Here is a 21,696-nt window from a genome sequence, read left to right on the forward strand (position 1 = left end):
CCTCTAATGTTTCCTCCAGTGCCAAGATTTGACTACCCTATTCTTAAAACTATTCTTTTCTGGAAACTTGAACATGATCAATGATATGGCCAAAATTCTCTACAGCAGATAATCACATAATTTTTTTAGACTTCTATTTACTACTATATGCAAGACTAACATGACTTTAAGCCATATACAGATCATGTCAGAATATATATTTTATTACTACATATTTCAATAGTAAATAGCACTCAGACCAGAAAAACATGAGCCAAATATGGACTTTTATGACTGCATTGTAAAATGCAGGGAAAAATAGCAATAAATATTTGTTGACTACCTACTACGGGCAAAGCAACATAGGAATGCAGGTATCTTAGTTTGCCAAGACTGCTATGACAAATACCACAAACTAGGCTTAAACAACAGGAATTTATTGTCTCACTGGTTTTAGAGTCCCGAAGTCCAACATCGAGGTATCATCAGGCCATGTTGTCTCCAAAGTCCATTAGGGTTCTGGTAGGGCTCTTTCTTTTTCTGTCTTCTCCTCTGCTTCCTACTTCTGTGCCTCATTTATTTTGTTTATGAGGACTTCAGCCATTTAGAATTAAGGCATGTTCTCATTCAGGTTGGTCTCACCTTAACTAATAACATTTTCAAAGGTCCTATTTAAAAATTAGTTCACACCCCCACGGACTCAGGATTAGGACTTGATTTGTGAGGAATATGATTCAATCTCCAACAGCAGGTAAATCTACAAAATAATCCCAATCTCAAAGAATTTATAATATAAAAAGGGAGACAAGATATAAACATTAAAAGTAATGAGCAGACATGTATCCCAATATCCATTCTCCCTTTCTTCATAGTTGTTAAGAGCCCATATTCTGAAGCCAAACTGGAAGGCTTCACCTCCCTGTTCACTTTCTAGCTTGTCCATGACTAGCTTATTTCACATCTCCATAGCTGTTTCCTCACCTGTAAAATAGTAGTAATAATAGTGCATTTCTCATAAACTTGTGAGAATGTAATTAATTTATATGTGTCAAGGGTTCAGAACAGTGCCTGGTACATTTTTTTTTTTTAATTAGGGAAGCGGACTTGGCCCAGTGGTTAGGGCGTCCGCCTACCACATGGGAAGTCTGAGGTTCAAACCCCAGGCCTCCTTGACCGGTGTGGAGCTGGCCCACGTGCAGTGCTGATGCACGCAAGGAGTGGCCTGCCACGCAGGGTGTCCCCCGCATAGGGGAGCCCCACATGCAAGCAGTGCGCCCCATAAGGAGAGCCACCCTGCATGAAAGAAAATGCAACCTGCCCAAGAATGGTGCCGCACACATGGAGAGCTGACACAGCAAGATGATGCAATAAAAAGAAACACAGATTCCCATGCCTCTGACAACAACAGAAGCCGACAAAAAGAACATGCAGCAAATGGACACAGAGAACAGACAACTGGGGTGGGGCGGGGGAAGGGGAGAGAAATATATAAAATGAAATAAATCTTTAAAAAAAAATTAGTAGATTACACAATGCTGCTACTAAAGAATTTCTGGAAGAGGTTATTTTGGCATGATCCAGTCAGAGAGGTAAGATTTGAACCTAGCTATATAAGAATAGGATTTAAAAAGCAAAGGCAGTTTAGAAGGTTAGGATTTGAAGGTGTGTTTCAGGGAGTTAACCCATTCAACTCAACAGAAGATTTATGTTATAGAGTATAGGGTTGGCTGGGAGTCTGAAAGCACAGCCTAGCACATGAATTTTAACTTAATCCTATTGTTAATAGTAAAGGCTATGGGAACAGAGGCTAGGGCAAGAGGGAAAGAGTAAACCTGGGACTTCAAAAAGACATACAGTCTGATGAACTGGAAAAAAAATTAATTTTTAATATGGTTATTTGTTATGCAGTCCTGCGTAGCCAGTAACATCATATGATAAATGACACAAATATTTCCAAGTGTAAATCATCATATTCCAACTAGGCAGCCACCAGCAGACACACATTTTCCATTGGGTCAAAGGGACCCAAAATTTTATTTGCACACAAAAATACTGTTGTGTGGTTTTTCCCCTTGAGAAACTGTTCCATAGGTAACATCTGAACAGACCCCATTATGAAATCACCGTTCTACACTCAGCACTGCTTGCGGTTGAGTTAGTCATTTGTTGTGCCATAGGAAGGAGGTGACAGTTATGGCTTGGGTACGTTTGTAGGGCATACCCTCAAAGGAACTTCCTCACACTTTATAGTAGAAAAGAATAAATGTTTGTTTTGAAAGATAAGCATGGGTAAGTAGGGAAAAAATGCTCAAGGGCAAATACTTTTTTAAAAAATGCTTTATGAAAGAATGTGGGTTTTTTTTTTTGAAAGGCAAGTTCAAGCAGACCATTTTTTTTCCAAGAGTACTGCCTGATTTTCTTCTTTCCAAAATTTGCTAGGTTTCACAATCCGCATGAAGCATATTTTCCCTACCCCCACCATTAGAATTTTTACTTGAGAAATTTAGGGATCACATGATACCATATTTCATAGCCAAGGAGAAGAAATCACATTATCTATGTGGGGTGAGAAGAAATTTGGACTTTCACACTTGACATACTTGTAACTAAACCTTTGAAATCAAGCAATGCCAGCTTTTTTCAAATCCAAGTCATACTGTCTTAATAGTCATCACCTCTCAAAAAAACATTTCCAAGTCTCTACATGTGCCTCATACCACCTATAACATCTAGAAAAATTTTAACTTCAATATTATCATTTACAAGCATTTCAAACATAAAAAAAACAACTACCAATTTCAAACCCGAAATTATTTTGTCCTTCATGCTGTATTGCGGCGGCTTGCTCGGTCGGTAGAGGTGGGGTCTGGCTGCGGACAAGGGGTCCGTCCAGCTCGGGACGAGGGGTCGGTCCCGCTCGGGACGAGGGATCGGTCCCGCTTGGGACGAGGGGTCGGTCCAGCAGCAGACGAGGGGTTGGTCTCACAGGGGTTGCGCGGTTCGGCTGACAGGGTCGCCTGGCGAAGCCGGCGACGAAGGGGTCGCCCGGAGAAGCAGGCGACGAACTGGGGACAAGGGAGGCCAGGCCCTTGTCGGGGGCTCTCAGGACTGGAGGGCGCACGGCAGAAGAACTACCGCGGAGACAAGGTAAACACGCAAGTCCACTTTATTGAGGGAGAGGCAACAGTTTTATAGGGGCTGGGGAAGGCTGATTGGTCGAAGCCACGCCCTGTTCTGATTGGTTGCTGGTGAAAGGTCAGTGGGCGGTACTGGATGGGGGAGGGGTGGTGGTTAGGGATTGGCTGTCGCTGTTGCTGGGGGAAGGGGCAGGGTTTAGGGATTGGTGGCTGCTGTTGCTGGGGTAGAGGGCAGACTGGAGTTTTCCTCCCACACCTGGCTGTTGCTGCTGTTGGGGGAGGGGAAAAGGGCAGACTGGAATTTTCCGCTCTGCGCCTGCGCAGGGAGAAAGAAGAAGAAGGGTGCCGCCCCACAAGGCATCGGGTGGCGCCATCTGGGAGGAGGGGCGGCCGCGGAAGCATGGCTGCCGAGAAGGGGAGACCCGAGGGCACTCTGCACCCATGCCGAGCTTCCTTCAGGGGTGGCGGTGGGCCCAACCAACCACCCTTTTATGGGGGCAGCGGAATTAGGCCTACCGCGGCCGCTCCCCTCGCCAGGCCAGCAAACCACACTTCAGCCCGAGGGGTGACCGCACTGTATAGCTACCGTAAGAATTTGGATTTGACACACCACCCTATTAGCATGGTATACTCTATTTACGAATTTTAAATTAAACTCCCAGACTTCAAGTATAGACAAGGTCTATACAATGGAAATGGCATAACCTTTTGAAAGTAGTTTACATATCTTTTTCTCATTCAGCTGGTCCTATTTCCTACCAGCTGTTTAATCTTGGGACAAATAAAGTAGGGCTCTACTTTATTCTCTTTAATATGAAGGAAAAGGACTAAGTAGTTGTTAAAGGTCTGGCCAGATTTGATTGAGCTGCTTCAAATTATTCTGTAATCCTAAATCCTAATCACCTAACATAAATATCTCCCAGTCACCTTCACTTTCTTCTCCACCATAATCACCCCATTGGAAAAATGAAAGCAATAAGGAAATCCAGGACACAGAAGTTGCAAGCATTGTTTCTATGATACTCCAATGATTTCGAATATAATGACGAAGCAGAGAGGGGAGGAAAAGGTTTTAGGAAATCAGGAAAAAGCAACTTGGTGAGTTTTCCAGTTCTGGAATTTATAATTTCTGACAACCAAAGTTCAGATACATAATTCAATTTTGAGGGATATACAATGAACTCTGGAAAGCTGAGGTTGAAGAAAGAATAATTTAGTTTCTGTTTGATTTTCAAAGTCTTTGGTCCCCTTCTTTGCATTCTTGCTCCCTGCCTTCTCTCCACTTCATAACTCATTAACTGTTCCAAAGAGATGTGGTTTAGGGGGAAGAAACAATGATACTTAAATCTGCACAATTAGCAGAATATTCTATGTGGAAAACTGGTCTCTTCATACATTTCAGTTATTCAAATGTTCTTCTCTCTGCCCTGAATTACCAGAGATGTGCTGACCCAGTGCTGAGTCACCTGGATTTTTCCTCCCCCATCTTCATCATTTCAGGCCCATCTCCTACTTTCAGTCTTCACTGTACCATCACAATAATTGCTTTGACCATATTAACTTCCTGACCGTTCCCCCTCTTCCTCTCCAATCCATCCCTACAGTGTTGTCTGAGGAATCCTTCTGAAACTCAAATCTGGTTATGTTATTCTCTTGCTTATAATCTATCCATTGTCACCTGTCACCCACAGGATAGAGCGCCAGCTTTTAACAGGACATTTGCACTTTCCAAGACTGGCTCAATCCTTCCCACAGGCACCTTATACTACAACCACGCTGAATTACTTACAATTTCACCATATCACCATGATCATTCCCACCAACATGCCTTTGCACTAATCTAAATACCTTTCTCTCCCTTGTCTACCTAATGAATTACTCTACTCATCTTTTAAGTCTTCTCTGTGGAAACCTTTCTTGACTTGCAAAGATAGATTTTGCTGCCTTATTCTTGAGTGTTTCCATGACTCCTTAGGTATTGCTATTTTAAGACCAATCACATTGCTAGAAAGTCATGAACTACTACTCAAAGACTAGATCCTCAGTACCTAAGATATGGTTGTTAAATGGATGGATGGATGGATGGATGGATGGATGGATGGATGGATGGATGGATGAATGGATGGTTAGCAAAGTCAAACCATTCTTAAATGCTCTCAAAATTCCCAATATTCTCAACAGTAGAAACAGTATCAAAAATCCTTCCTAAAACGAAAGTTCAATTTGGTCATTAATCTCAGCATCTTTACACTGAAGCTTTTAAAAACAAATCTAACAAATGGTGCAACAACATACATTTATTAAGCTCTTATTTAAATATAACAAGAACTGTTCCAGGTACTAGACAGCAGGAAATTAAGCTGATAAATTTTAGTTTTTTCTTTTTCTTATTCCCCTAATTAAATTGTATTTCTGGTACTAAAGGGCAAAAAACAAAAATGGACAAAGGCAGACACAAAGAGGAAATATAGGCAATTCAAAGAGCAGGTTTAGAAACCACAAAGTAACCAGTTAAAACTCCATATACTCTGTAAATAACTCTGACATTAGCCCTTTGCTTTATAAAGATAGCTCTCCCTGTTTGGAGTAGAAGGCAGATTCTGGGTGGCCAAGAAGAATAAAATGTACTTCTGTTAAGAAATCAAATTTACTCAGAGCTTTCTAATGCAAATCTGCAATATGCAAACTCTATAATGTACACAGGACTAATATTTTGGTCCCAATCCCTTTGCCTTCAGAAATGCCTCTGAAGTGCACAAAAGCTTAAAGAAGGAAAAGTGGAAAGCAGAAAGGTTTTTTGGGTTCTGTGTATCGTTTTGACTGAATTGACTGGTCAATCAATTTTCATGAAGATATTTAATAACAGATTGTGTTAACAAAGCACAGGTGTTATAAATGGAACATATCCTGTTTGGAATAAATTCTATTCCTCTGGCTCATTTCTTGTTAAGTTTATTTCTTAAGAAATCTCACATTTTAATCAGATCTTAATTAATTTCTTCTTTTATAATCCATTAACTTAAAAGCACATATTTAAGCTCCTAAAAATATCCTTCCAAAACATAAACACCAGGGCCTCAATTTTCCTCCTCACCCCCACCTCTCATTTTTTTTAAACACTGGTTACTGGTTAATTTTTTCTTTTTAATAATTTAATTGACATATAATTCATAAACCTTTTAATCCACACATTTTAAGCATACAATTCAATGGTTTTTTCATTTTTTTTTTTTTTTCTCTTTGTCTGCTTGTTGTTTCTGCTCATTGTCTGTTTTTTCTTTAGGAGGCACCAGAAACCAAACCTAGAACCTCCCATGTGAGAGGTGGGCGCTGTTACTCAAGCCACATTTATTCCTCACTCATTTGTTTTTGCTCATCTCTGCTTGTTTTATTTAGGAGGCAAGGTCCCAAACTTGGGACCTTCCATGTGGGAGGTGGGTGCTCAACTGCTTGAGCCACATCTGCTCCCCACTGCTGTCATTTTAATATCTAAATTAACAACTCTACTAATACACTGGGCTCCATTCTCTTCTCCTCTTCATCCTTAGCTCCAAATATCTCTAACTCCACTCTACCTCAGCTACCCCCCATCAGGGCAGATTTCCTTAGCATTTAAAAATGATCTTGACTTGGAAATTCTTCTCTATTCCCAACTTTCTACTTTTCCCATTTTCTTACTCTCAAGTAAATTTGTATTTCCTCTGGGTATTGGTCAGGGATCCTTAGGGAAACAGATATATATATATATATATTTTATATATATATATATATATATATATATATAAAATAACGATTAGGAGATTTTTATAAGAATTGTCTCATGCCACTGTGGGATGGGAAAGTACCGATTCTGCAAGGCAGGCCACAAGGTTTTCAATGCATTCCCCAGGAAAATCTGGCTGGCTGAAGTAGAGATAGAAATTTTCCCTTCTGACTCCTGAAAGTATCATTTTTCCTTTTAAGGCCTTCAATTGATTGGAAGAGACTTCTCTCATTTTTGAAGGCAGTCACCTCAGTTGGTCATAGATGTAATCAGCCACAGATGCAATCAACTGACTATTTAAATACCTGAAATATCTTCACAGTAGAAATCAGGCCTCTGCTTGCTTGACCAAACAACTGGACACCATAACCTGGCCAAGCTGACAGATGAACTTAACCATCACAGTCCTCACTGGAAATTTCATTTGTTAGTCATTTCAGAAAACAGTTCAGCTACAACCCTAAAAATTCCTGACCTCTCTGAAAAATCACCATTTCTTATTGGCCCCAAGTAACACCTATTTTCTGCTTTAATTCTCCCTCTAACCAGCTGTAGGGATTGTCAAAATAAAATCTGAAAAATGTTTAGTGGACATCCACTCTACACAAAAAAATCCCTGTCATTCATTCTGAGCTGTGTTCTTTGCATTCACCTTCACTTCATTTGTCTCTTTTTTTTTTTTAAAGATTTTTTATTTTATTTATTTCTCTCCCCTCCCCCCCCCCCCCCCCCCCCCCCGTTGTCTGTTCTCTGTGTCCATTTGCTGCGTGTTCTTTTTTTTTCCCCGCTTCTGCTGTTGTCAGCGGCACAGGAAAATGTCTCTTTTTGTTACGTCATCTTGCTGCGTCAACTCTCCGTGTGTGCGGCGCCATTCCTGGGCAAGCTGAAATTTCTTTTGCGCTGGGCGGCTGTCCTTACGGGGCACACTCCTTGCATGTGGGAGCCCTACTCGGGGGACACCCCTATGCGGGGCAGCACTCCTTGCGCGCATCAGCACTGCGCATGGGCCAGCTCCACACGGGTCAAGGAGGCCCGGGGTTTGAACCGCGGACCTCCCATGTGGTAGATGGACGCCCTATCCACTGGGCCAAGTCTGCTTCCCTCATTTGTCTCTCTTAATGTGTTAGTAATGTTTTCCCTAACTAGCCATCCCAGACCTCTGTTCTCAAGACCCAGTTTTCATCCCTGATGTGTATTAACTATCAACAGAAGATCATCTTCTACTTACCAAAACACAGGGAGGCCAGCTAAAGTGTATTTTTACCACCTTTCTCTTCTCCATCTCAAAATTCCATTATATCTTCTTCATCTCTCTTCTTTCATTTTTTACTCTGAAATAATTATTCTTGCCAAAGTTAAAGCTCCCCTTTCCTCTTCCAGGAATGTGTTCCTTCAGTTATCACTTCTTCTGTCTCTCCCTCTCAACTGCACTTGCCCTCTTCCTACAAAAAGGCTAAAGTTTTTATTGTTCTAAAAGTCCTTCTCAGCTGTTAGCTGCCTCTAGTGACTTTAAAATCATCTCAGAATATCTAGAATGAAAACCTAAAGTTCTTACCAGCATGGCCCCACTACCCATTCATTTCCTAATCCCATGCAATTTGGTTTTATTACCACAATTTCATCTAAACACCATCCACCAAATTCAGTTGGGAGCCTCCTAAATTTTTCACATTTGATCACTAAATTCCATCTCAAAAATCTTTAGATTCCAAAACATATCATCCTCTTGGTCCCTCTGTTTCTCTATTTCTCTTATCTGCTGCTTTTCATGGCTCTTCATCCTCTCTCTGCGACCTAATAGTAGGTATGTTCAAAGTTTTGTCCCCGACCTTCGTTTAGTTATTTTTCCTCAGGGATCTATGCTTCTGAATCCTCCAATCACCCCATGTAGACGGTGGGCCATTACTCATCTCTCTTAATGTCTAGATCCCTTTGTACAATGACATACTGGAAAGTCCATTTGCACTTTGAAAGGTTTACTCAAACAGAGCTCATAACTTTTCCCACTCCACACACCTCCAAAACCAATGATACCCATTTCTTTGAACAGAAATACCATTCTCCTATTCACCTAGGTCCAAACCTTCAGTGCGATTTTCAATTCTTACTTCCATCTAAAACCCACATTACCAAAAATTGTGAAGTCCTATAGTTTTCCATTCTCAATGCTTCACTAATCTACCCTGTCTTTCCATTCCTACCAACGTCCACACTTGTTTTCCTCTGGATTTCATCTTCTAAATTACCCTCAATTCCCCTACACAAAATTATAATCTAACCATGAGGCCCTTAACTCTAGCTGTGCTTGCGAATCATCTGGGATAGTTCTAGAACAAAGTCAAGGTCTATCCCAAAAGTGATTTAAACTGGCCTGGGCGGAGTCTAAGTATGGGTAGCCAAACTGGAAAACTGTTTCTTAAACACATACCTTGTTTTCTTAAACCAAATTTATTCAGTTAGTTTTACCTAGTTTACCTCTTTTCTTCTTCTTCTTTATATTCTTTTATATCTCACATTAAAAAAATATGACATCCCCATATACCCCCCACCCCCACGACTCCCCTCCCACATCAACAACTTCTTCCATCATTGCAGCACATCCACTGCACCTGGCGAATACTTTCTGGAGCACTGCTGCACCACATGGACAGTGGTCCACATTGTAGTCGACGCACTCCCCCAGTCCACCCAGTGGGCCACAGCAGGACACACAACGTCCAGCATCCATCCCTACAGCACCACCCAGGACAATCCCAAATCCTGAAAATGCCCCCACACCGTATCTTTTCTTCCATCTCCTGACCATCAGCCACCTCTGTGGCCACCCTGTCCAAATCATTACTACAGTTTCTTCCCTTACTAATCACAGTAGGTCCCCAGCAGAACACCAGTCAGTAAGTCCACTCTAATCCATACTCTATTCCTCCATCCTGTGGACCCCGGGATGGATATGTCCAGTCCCCCTCTACATCAAGAGGGGGCTTAGATTCCACATGGATGATGGATGCAGTTCTCCTGCTTGCAGCTGTACGCACTTTTGGCTCCCTGGTGTGGTGGTTGACCTTCTTCACCTCCCTGTCAACTGGCCAGGGTAAGTCCAACAAACCAGAGGGTAGGAGCCGCAAGTCTGCTGAGGCCCGGGGCCTGGCCGTCACATGGACAGTCCAGAGATTCAGGTCTCCTGAGTATACACCAACCCAAACACCAACCACAGGTCTGGTAAAAGTAACAGAAGAGGCATTGTAGAAAGGTCCTGAGTCCAACTCCATCGCACTCAGGAACACAAGCTCCAAAGTAGGGCCAACTGACATGGCCCTGAAGTCCAGAGCCATCTGCCATGACCATATAATCTGTGGGTCTCTGCAGTCCTCAGGAGAACCAGCACCTGGGTTTCCATCTACCTTGGCTGTCTCTGGTACCCTGCTTATGCACTTGTTTCTCTGCCTTGAACCATAATTAGTCCATTGTGCTGTAGCAAATTTAATTTTATAACTTATAAATTAATCCAAAATTTTCAAACTCCCCTACCACCACCACCACCAACTTCTCCTTCCTTCTAGTCATTTATCTACAACATCAAGTAGTTTTTTTTAACAAAGTTTATTTTGGCAATTAGACCATGACTTTAGGCAAGTAACTCTTTGAACCTGTTCTTTCTAGCACTAAAATTATGATTCTATGATTATCAAAAACCATTTCTTAGAGTACTGGTGAATGATGGTAGCGCCCAAAATACTAAAATACAAAGTTCAAAACAGTTCTAGGTTCTCTGATGGTGTTGTAATTCGAATTATTACCTTACGTAGTATGAGTCTGACTACTTGGCAACATCAATCTAATAATGGAAAATGGAACATTTAAACCAGCTTTTTAATTACTGTAATCCTAATGCAGCAAGAAAAAATGATAGGCAGTACCTTCACAAAAGTTCTTAAGTAACTATTACTTTTGCAGACTGATTAAATCAATTTGTTCTATTACATCATAGAAATCTGGCCAGAGGAAACATACATGCTCAGTTTTAAAATTGGTTGCTAATTTACTGTTAAAATATGAAAAATAATCATGGCAAACGAAGCCATTTGCTACTTATTTCTGATCATTAAGTCCAAGTAATATATGCAGGAAAAACATTCTATTTCCGAAATTTTGGTCCAGTATGTGATGAAGGAAAAACCTCCTAGTGAAGAAAATGGAATGGAAAGGCTAATGTGCAACAGAAAGGCACAGGGCTGGCAACTATGAAACAAAGAAAAGTCCTGTCTTTAATAAAAGAGTTCTGGCTCTACCCTAGCTATCAAAAACATAAACAATTTCTTATCTTCTCAAAAGCCAGGGCTTTGTTTTTATATCCTCAAAATGAAAACACTGAGCTAAATAAATTGGTCCCAAAACTGTCCTATGACAAAATCATCTAAGATGCTTTTTAAAAATAAAGACTACCAGGTTGTTCCCCTTAAGAACCTTCTGATATAATAGGTCTGATCTGTGTGGCACAAGCTTAGGAATTTTAACTTTTTAATTAGGTGATCTATATAATTGTTTTCATATGTGATTGAAACATTAAGCAAGATATGCACTGAGACCTTTTTCTTCCACTCCTAGAATGTTACTGCCTATAGAATAATGCACATAGTAGGTGTTCAATAAATAAAGTAAAATGGCTTGCTTAAAGTCTGAGAATGTTCGAAGAATCAATAACTATGTCAGTTAGGTACATGACTATTTTGATTTTATCAAATCAATGAAATAATGGAAAGCAACCCTTCCAACTGTGAATTGGCCAAAAAAGAAGTTAAAGTTTTGCTTTCAAGGTATTTAAAAACACCAAACTCCCTTGCAATTTAAAAAAAAAAAAAAAAAGGAAGGCGGGGGTAGAGTTTATAATAAAGTGTCTAGCCACTCTTTTTGTTTCAATATTTCAGGATTTCAAAAGGGATTGTGCTTTTATGCTAGAGTAATACATAAAAATTGCCATGAAATATGTCACTCTATAAAACAGGGAAAAATTTAGGAAAATGAGGCAAACATTTTCAGAAATAAATCAATCCTCTGGAAATTAATCCTGTGTTTGGTTCTAATTCCAATTTTAGGGTAAAAACATAATAAGCTCATAACTAATTTCCTTTCACTTTAGAGACCACTGTTGTTTTTTTAAATAATTGAAATCATGAATCGTTTTGGTTTTGAAAGCCTTATAATAATTATATCTGAACATAAGTATTCACCTCAAGCCTTCACAAAAAGAAACGTCTACTTTTTCACTTTTCTTTTTCCTATTAGGTTACATGATTTACGAAGTCTGTTGAGAGGAAACTGCTCTATGACAGAAGCTCTGTATTGGTTTTATTCACAATTAAGTGATCTTAATAGATGAGATATCTTCAAAAAGAAGAAAAATGACATTCAGAAAATATGTTGGGAGGGGACTATCATGCCGTACTAGGTGAGGAAGAGGGACAAAAGTGTGGATTAAAAAGGAAAGGTTAGTCCACCTATTTTGTATGTTAATTTTCATTCAGCAGTATCAAATGAAAGGCAGTGATACCTTAGGAAATTCAACCTTACTAACTTAAACTTCAGCACTTTAAGATGGTCAGCCTGTCAGTGGGCCTCACTTTGGAATTTATGCTCCCCAGTGTAACAGTTAGACTCATTTATAGTTTCCTTACACATGGCTCTTCTGCCCCTTTTATTTGAATGTATTACTAGCAATATACTTGTTAAATATATATCCCAGAGACTTTAAATCTTTGTTCCGTTCATCAGAGCCCTGACTCTCAACAGAGTTGCAACACTTACTCTCCAGTTCATTGGACTCACCCAGGGCAACTAACAAGTTGATGATGGACAAAACCCATCTCAAGGAACAGAGTGCCTGCAAATGCAAGCAAGATAGTTCCATCCCTCTGCCCCATAGGACCTAAGGCCCTTCTCAATAAGAAACATAGTGGGCATCACCATCCCAAAATCCTCAGGGTTGGGAAATAAACAATGGACTAAAGTAGACTTACTATTTCCACGGTTAGTAGCCAAGCTTCAATATGTGTTCATCAATTTTAACAAATGTACCACACTAATGAAGTATGTTGTTAATGTGGGAAAGTGTGGGAGGGAAAGGGGGCGGGACATACAGGAATTTCCTACATTTTTTATGTAACTTTATGTAATCTAAAGCTTCCTTAAAAAAACAAAAATAGAGAGACATTAAGAAAATAAAAACTTGAAAAATAAAAATGAGGATGATCTGTGTTGAGGTTCAAAAGCCTAGAACACACAAGTTCTTAGGGAAACATACCTAATACTTTTTCCTTCTGAATTTAATTAATGATAGAGGAGGATATTTTGAATCCAAGTGTTTATGCTTTCCCACCCGACAAGCCTCTGTTAGAAATCTGAACCTCTAATCAATTGCTGCTTCTAAAATATGGATCTGACACTATGCCAGAGTATATATAGAGCCCTACAGCAGCGGACCACCATCTTAATATTGCAGTTTTAAGGTATTCTGCACATCGCCACAAGTTAAAACTCCATAGCATACCTCATTCTCATAAAAGTTATACATTTTTTTCAATGAAAGCTACAGCTTCTTAGTCTAGTTATTACAGCTCTTACACCAGCTCCTAATTATAACAAGGGTCTGAATAATGCCAAAAAAAACCCAAAACCACAGTATTTTGAGGGACTCTGTGTTTACACACTTAGGGAGCTAAATCTCAACCAAAAAGCAGTCTAAATATTAAGAGACCAGTGATATCATATAATTTGAATTTGAATATGAGAGGAAAACAATCAAGTTCACATTCTGAAATAATATATATTATGAAGTAGCTTTCCAAACATAAATACTCAATTAAAATCATCCTCCTGCCTGAGAGCATATAGAAAACATTTGACTACATCAAATGCCATGATAACAAATACAGGTTTAGTAGCTTTGACAAAAAGGCATTTTAAGAAGTCTACCACTTATACCTTGGCTGACATAAAACAAAGTCAAAAATTATTTGCAAAGAACAAATATTCCTGAACTAGTAGCTGATCCATGTAGGAGTAATGACCAAAACAAAAAGATGAATTAGATTTGAGTTTTAATAGTCTATATCTTGGGTCCAAATTATGTCAACATCTTACTTTAAAATGCAGATAATTATTCAGGTGTGCCCTATCACAGAATGATTTAATGAAGCTGAGCCTAAGGATTCATATGAGCAAAAATTTTATCAGACCCAACAAACTAGCTATGTAGTAGTTTATAGTTTCACAGACTGAAAAAATAAGATTTCAAAATATTTACCTTTTCTGCATAAAGTTTCAGGCCTTCAGATTTTTTAATTCCAAAGGACATATTTATATGTATAATTTGATCAGGCCACATTCAAGACTTATTATAGGAAATGAAAAAGGACAGGAATGTTTTTAAAACATTTCTGATAATGTGACCACCTACTCCCCTGGTGACTCTAACTTCTAGAATGCTTTATTAATGTGACAGTGTTTGCAGTCTAAGCTCTTTAAGTATTGTTGATGGAGGCTAATTTCTGATTAACCCAAGAGAGTTAAGATAAACATTTGCAAAAACCTCTAGGTAGCAGATGTGGCTCAAGGCGTTAAGTGCCTGCCTCCCACATTGGGAGGTCCCAGGTTCCATTCCCAGTGCCTCCTGAAAAAACAAACAAGCAAAACAAACAAAAACCAACTCAGGGAAGCCAATGTGGGCTCAGGGATTGAGAGCTGACTTCCCACACATGAGGTCCTGGGTTCAATCCCCAGGCCCCAGTATCTAAAAAAAACCAAACAAACCTAGAGATATACACAAAACCTCATGCTTACCAAATAATCAAAGTAGTGAGTAATTATAATATTGATTACATTTTTTCCACTTTATACAGTAATCACTTGGGCATTTGTTTAAAGATTATTTGAAAGGATTTGGATTACAAATTTTGAACAATGCAAACTTTTCAAGAAACATCTAGTTCATAATTTGAGCTTACCTGTCTCTAGATTCATAATCTTAAAGAAGAGAAGTAAAATAATGTGCATGAAGAGTCAAACAAATGACAAAAAATTACCATACTAGTACAGGCTAATAAATAAAGAAATCAAGAGACAGTTTCATTAATTAATATATTTTCTGCATTATAGTTAACATATGTACTTTCTTTGTGTCACCTTATTTTCCGTTAAGTATTGATATTTTGTTATATTCAGACATGGGTACATTTCAACAGTCTTTTGCAATAAATATCATAAAATAATAGATTCGCATAATAAATATTCTTTACAATAAAAAAGTTTAACAGACTTTTGTCTTAAAAATAGTCAGAATTCAACTTTGTGATCTATACATAAAATATACAAAGAGCACCACAATTTGTGGTTAAGGCAATGAAAAAACAGGAAAAGATTAGAATTACTCAGTTGCTGAGATAAATGCGTTCTAACCTAAGGGGCCAAAAAGACCATTACAGAACCAAGATCACTTTAGGCAGTATAGTTGTGTTATACCTATAGATTGATCAGATATAAATACCAACTTCAGTTATCCAAGTGCCCTCGATGACAACAGAAATTTGGTGAAGAGCATGGGGAATGGAAGGAAGGTATTTGTGTTCTTCACTAATATAAAGCTAGAACAGGATGAGCAAGATACAACCAATGCATCTCCGAAGTGAAGATTTACACTGCAAGTGAATCTTAAGTTAGACTTAAAAAGAAAAGAAAAAAAACAAAAACAAAAACAGGCATCTCAAGAATGAGATAATGGCAAAGCTAAAGGAGAGAACCTTAAAGGGAAAGAAGTAGGAGAGGGCAGTGGTTAATGAAAAAAATTTTATATTATAACAAAAACATATCTTCTACACTTTAAGAGTCCAACGTTATAAAGAGCCCTAATTGGAGACAGATTTAATACATAGCTTATTTAAGCAACTGAATGGTTGATTCTTTAAAAATCAGTTTCCCTGCTCCCAGAGTATCCAACAAAACCAAAAACAGCTCTAAATCACTGTGGTCTAGATGTGTGTTGGGGGGGGTGGGGAGGGTGGGGTGGATATGTTCATGAGCACAACTTTGGACAAGTTGCTTGCAGAACAAAGTGGCTACATAAAAGCCCACTAGCTCTCAATACCCTCCTGAGTGGATAGCAGAAGCTCTTGTTACAAGTATGAGCCAGGTGCAGTTTCACAGTCCACTCTTACTGATGATCATCCAAGAGGGAAGAGTAAAATCCATGAGTCAAATCTTGAGAAGAGGGGAGGAGAAGACGGGAAACGAGGGAAAATTATAAGGAAAATAACACCAGGATCTAAAGGAATCTTTTTTAACAACCACACTTAAAAGCCAGAAGTTCAGGAGGTCCAACCCACCTTCAAAAATCATGATGGTTTACCCTGACCCCGGGAGGGGCAGCTCTCCAGCTTACAATAGACAGTGTTGGAGTTCTTACATCTACACCCTGGGCGATGGATCCAGTCATAACATCCCCTGCACAGTTTCAGGCATCCCTTAGCAGGAGGGTAACAGAGTAAGCAAGGTAAAAACAGAGACATTGTTCCCATACAAAGGTACCTAGAGCAGCAATGTGACTGTGAACAGGAGCAAGGATTATCCGAATAAGAATCCCCTTCATCGTCATTGGAGCAGTGGTAGAAGATGCCCTTAACTAAACACATGCAGGTTCCATATTCCACCATGCTCTCAGCAGAGCAAAGGCACTGCCGGTTACAGGCCAAACAGGATGGCAGGGTCCTGGGAGCTGTGCATTCTCCACATTTGCACTTCCCACACTGTTCACAAATGAACTTGTGCTGTGTCAGGTCCTCTTTCAAGGAACCCTTCAAGTCATCCACAATCAGATGCTTGGGCTGAGTCCGTATTGCCCTTTCAGATCTATGACCAGGACCTGGTCTGTTTGGTGGTGACCTTCCTAACAGTCCCTGCTCAGAAGAGGCACTGCTGTTGCTCCCAGAACTGGCTGCACTTCCAGTGCTAGTGGATCTGCTCAAAATGGGGCCTCTGACATTACCTGGGAGTCCTGCATGTCCCAGGTGGCTTGTAGGTCTGTGCTCATAGTTATTATTCACATTGATTGGTATGATTTCATGAGTCCTTTCATGCTTTTCTTGTCTTGGTGCTGTTCGAGGAGCAGGTCTTTTCACCACTGAAGGCCCTTCTGTGTATTCATTGCTGCCTCTGATGGCCTTGATTTGGTCTAAGGACAAGATAGCAGCAGGCTGAATCTCTCTCTCATAGTCTAACCTTTGACGGCTCTCCAAAGAAGGTTGCTGGATCACAACTAATGAACTGCCACTGCCATGTTGATTTGGGGGATCCATGTGTAGTGATCTTGAATTCTGACAATCAGTGGGAACCTGGCATGCATCTGAAATCCTAAAAGGAAATCAAAGATAAAAAGAAAGAGAAAATAAATGACAGGAAGCATTTTGGGGGAAAAAAACCCTGTCAAGTCACAAATTGCCTAAACCACCTGGCAATGATATCCTTCATCCGCAGATTACAATGATGCTGGATCCTGGCCAGGGTCCAATTCCAAGAGAAGCTGGGGACCATATCATGTAAGAAGAATGTAAGCAAGTGACCCCATGTCATGAAAATTAGAAGTTTTTCCAAGTTTTATAAAGCAGAATCTAAAAGGAAGTAATGCCTTCCTGTTTGTGAATCTAACAAATACTTAAAATGGAGTATGCCTTCATAGGGAATATTGACTAGAAGCAGTGGAATGAATACCTCTTGTCTAAATAAAGCTCAGTATCAGTTCATTGGTGGTTTCCATTTTTTAAAAATCCACTTAAAACTAATCGAGGGGAAGCAGATGTAGCGCAGTTGGTTGAGTGCCTGCTTCCCATACCTAAGGTCCCAGATTCAATCCTCGGTGCCTCCAAAGCGGGGGGAAAAATGACTATAGTGGTATTTCCTCTTGGTTGTTTGCTGTTTCAAGCATTGTATTAATGATTAAAAAAATTAAGGGATATTTAATGCAAGGGATACTTCATGCATTAAAAAAAAATCTACCTGTAAGGGGGAAACAGTCCAAACTAAAACGGAATCTCAAAATAAGAGGTCATTTACAGGAGAAATCAGGATTTAAAAACTAGTTTGTTACTGACCTATGAGATGCAAAAATGACTACTATGAGAAATACAACAGCTCTTGGTATTTTATAGCCACTAAAACACACACACAAAACTCAATGTACATAGTATTTACATTTGAAATCATAAAATGATTTTTTAGTGTTTAAATAAAGCTTGCACATAGCAAGATATCTTTAATACACAAGTAAGTGTTAGGCTTTTACAGCAGTATTGGGAAATCTTGACTGTTTTAATTATCTATATTTCCTAATTTAAAAATCTGTATTTATATGAGACCTTGAGTTTCAAAAGTACTGTCAACTCTAAAATCCATGAGCTGCTTCCTGTGTTACAAGAAGCACACGAATATCCAAATAAAAATAAGCATTTGTGTTTCATACCAATAGTAAATTAATTCTAGTTTATGATGTATTCGACATAAAATAAGCTACCAAAACATAAAAACATTTCCATTTTCAATCAGTGGTAATCCAGCATATTTTTCACACAAATTCCTTCCAAGGTGTATAGATACAACCCCATTGTCTAAGAATGAAAAGGGGGAAAAAATGCCCATTTGCCACTATCTCAAGCCAAAAATCTTGGGATTAAGGAATAAAGCAGAAGAAAATTCACTTCAATATTAACTAAACTATGTGTCCCTCGACCAAACCTTATATATGTTAACCTCTTGGAGCTCCTCTCACTTTGACAACTCAGATCTCCAAAGTTTCTATTCTATATTACCTTCTCTGAATATTAAACAAAACATTCATAACCTGTTGGGACAGAGTTAAAAATATTTAATGGTTACTCCTACACAGTTATCATTCCACCTAGCAAAGAATTTTTAACCCAGCGCTGTGAAAGCAAAGGCATCTAAATGTACTAAGATTCCACATGAAAGGAAAAACTGTGGAGAACATGAGTAGTGCAAGAAGACCGGGAACAACTGTAACTTGCACTTTAAATGATGGATGTACCCAAGTTCATGCTGGCTGGTAAAATAAAATTATCAGAAAAAAATAAAAAGCAAAGAAAATTAGGCACCTCTGATCTGAAGAAAAGCCCATTTTCAAGCAGTGGCAGCCCTCGATCCCCCAAACACGCTCACACGCTCTACGCAAACTTTTCCCAAAGAAAACACGAATCAAAGTAGAATACCTTTTCGGACAATCCCATCACATCCTAAGGATCTCCGTGGATTTCCAACACAATTTTTGCGTATCCCAACCAACGTTTCTTACAAATCATGACGAGCCTTCAGGACGAAAAGAGGTTGGGGTAGGGGGACGGGAGAACTAAAGCAGGGGCCAAAAGCAAGGCCACGGTACGGATGAGTAAAACAAATATATCTGTCTACACGTTCACGGTGAAAAGCGTGACTCGTAAAGGGCCGCAAAGAAATAAGCCGGGGGCAGGGGACAGCAGAGAGGTGTCGCCAGATTCCAAGTTACGACGGTGGAGCTGCGCCCTCTGCAATCCGAGCTGAGAGAAGCGGTGAATAAATAGTTGACAGAGAGGAAGGAAAAGGAAAAAGTTATGAATGAAAACAAGTTTTCTCTCTCTCTCCCTTGCAAGAGGAGGGGAGGAGGCTGAGGTTACCATTACCTCAGGAGGGCGGACTTCCCCGTTTTTAAAGTGGCAGTGCCCTCTCCCCTCCGCTGGCCTTGCCACTGCTCTCAAAACAAAGTTGCAGCTCGCCTGGGCGCAGACTGATACTGTGGAGGGGCTTTTCAGGGGTTTATAAGCAAATTCCGGGAGTTTGCCTCCCCCCACCTACCTACCTACCCACCCACCCACAAACACACACACACACACCCCGCCTTTCCCGGTCCGCACGTCTGGGAGGTGACTCCACAGAAAGCCCGCGGTGGGCACAAGCCAAGAAGCTCCTAGGGCCCTCCAGGCACCATTCCCAAACGTTTTAGAATCCATTTTCCGGGTGGGGGACTCCTCCGAGAGAACAACACCGGTCCCGGCGCCACCGCTGCCGGCAGCCGCGGGTGCGGCAGACCCTGCCTCGCCGCCGCGGGTCGTCGCCCGCCCCTTCACGCGCCCGCGGAGCCTCCGCCCCACGGCAGGGCGAGGGGTCTGCCGGGGCCGGGGGAAGCCTGCCCCCTCCCCCTTCCCGGAGGTCCGCGGTGGCCGCGGCTCGCAGAGCCCGCACCTGCCGCGCCGCGCAAACCCCGCCCGCGCGCCTCCCGCCCCCGCGGCCCCCGAGCGGCCGCCGGACACTCACCTCGGCCGAAGCTGTAGCGGGAGGCCGAGCCGTGCAACCCGACGCTGGTCGCGCTGCGGGCTGCAGCGTGCACGCGCCGCATTAACCGCGGCGGGATGGACGAGCAGGCATCGCCAGAGCTGCGGCGAATCGGCCCGCGGCCTCCCCCGCCCCCGCCGCGGCCGGCCAGGAGCGCTCCCCGAGGCCCTCTTCCGGCTGCCGAGGACAACTCTGCCGCGACTTTGCGCGACCTCGCGCAGACCTCTCACCGCTCGCGTTGGACCGGCAGTTCAGTAACATCCACCTTTAGGTTGTTGTGGTTTGTTGTTTTCCTGCAGCCCCTTCCAAGAGCCAAAATAATAATAATAATCCCCTTCAGGAGGCCTCTCCGAGTCCCTCAGAAGAGCCAGCAGAGGAGCGGCTGAGAGAAGAGTGCGTGGCGGGCCAGCAGGCTGGCACAGTGTGGTCGGAGTACTTCTCGGGTTGCGATCTCTCCTTGCGGGGAAGGAAGGGGTGGCGGCCTCCGGACGAGTGAAATCCGCGTCACGAGCGTTCGAGACTCCGTGGCGCCCGGGACGGGGCTCGAACCGGCGTCCACAGGCGGGTCACGGAGTCGCGCAGGCCCCTACGGGGCCCAGGAGCACGTGCCTGCGAGGCCGACGGTACCGCTGCCCCCCGAGGGGGGCGCGGGGATGGGAATTTTTACCCACTTTTTGGGGGGTGGTGATGAAGGGAGAGAAGTTTGGGGTTCCTTGTCAGGGGAGAAAAGGCAGGGCGTCGTCCCTCTGTCCCCCGCGCAGGCGAGGCACTCTCCGAGTCCCGCACGCTGGGCAAGTGGGCGCACAGGAACTCCGGTGCTGGTAAGTCAGCCTCGCCGGGGCAGCTCTCGCTCCTGGTCCTCCGACCCTCCGGTTCCACGGCTGAAATGCCTGCTACAGACGATTAGAGAGATAAAAGCACATTAATTTTCCTTTCTTTCCAAGCGCTTGGACGCGTCGAGTTTGCCGCCGCCCCGACAGAGTGGAGCAGGGCGGGCCGCTCGCCAGCTCGCCCGCCGCCCGCAGCCCACTGCCATGTGCTGCCTGTTGCTGCTCCGGGTGATTGACAGGCCGGCGCACAGTCGGCGTGTCAGCCGCCAACCAAAGTAACATGCAGTCTTGCACGTTTTTGCCGAAGTGCTTTTTGCCCCTTGGAATGCCTAGGAGTTCAAACAACATCCAAGCAACGCTTCTGCGCTTTGGAAATCAATACACAGAGACGGGAAATTCAGGTTTTAAAACAATTGCTTCGCTCGGGATTCGGTCGCCAACAATGCCTAAACAAACAGGCACTTGGTCTACATACAGAGTGCCAGACTCTCTTCGGCATAAAACCGCGCTGCTTTTCACACATGGCGATCGTTTTTACACTTTTAAACTTACTGTTCGGATAAGAGCAAAATAAAAAAGGGAAAGGGACCCTATTTCTTTTAGCGGTAGCATTTACTTTACGAGA

The 21,696-nt window shown here is 41.8% G+C and overlaps 1 protein-coding gene across 2 annotated transcripts; it reads right to left on the reverse strand.

Annotated features, from left to right (window-relative positions):
- Window positions 1–14,993: 14,993 nt before the first annotated feature.
- Window positions 14,994–20,489, reverse strand: SPRY1 (sprouty RTK signaling antagonist 1). 2 transcript variants are annotated; one of them, XM_004474656.5, is made up of 2 exons: window positions 20,224–20,489; window positions 14,994–17,277 (listed from the first exon to the last, which is right to left on the reverse strand). In XM_004474656.5, the coding sequence occupies exon 2, from the start codon at window positions 17,220–17,222 to the stop codon at window positions 16,263–16,265; it is 960 nt and encodes a 319-aa protein (XP_004474713.1). In that variant the 5' UTR covers window positions 17,223–17,277; window positions 20,224–20,489; the 3' UTR covers window positions 14,994–16,262. The 2 variants fall into 2 exon arrangements, with proteins under 2 accessions (XP_004474713.1, XP_004474714.1); XM_004474657.5 differs by lacking the exon at window positions 20,224–20,489 and adding an exon at window positions 19,146–19,574.
- Window positions 20,490–21,696: the final 1,207 nt, after the last annotated feature.

This window comes from Dasypus novemcinctus, chromosome 1 (assembly GCF_030445035.2).
Source record: "Dasypus novemcinctus isolate mDasNov1 chromosome 1, mDasNov1.1.hap2, whole genome shotgun sequence".
NCBI lineage: Eukaryota > Metazoa > Chordata > Mammalia > Cingulata > Dasypodidae > Dasypus > Dasypus novemcinctus.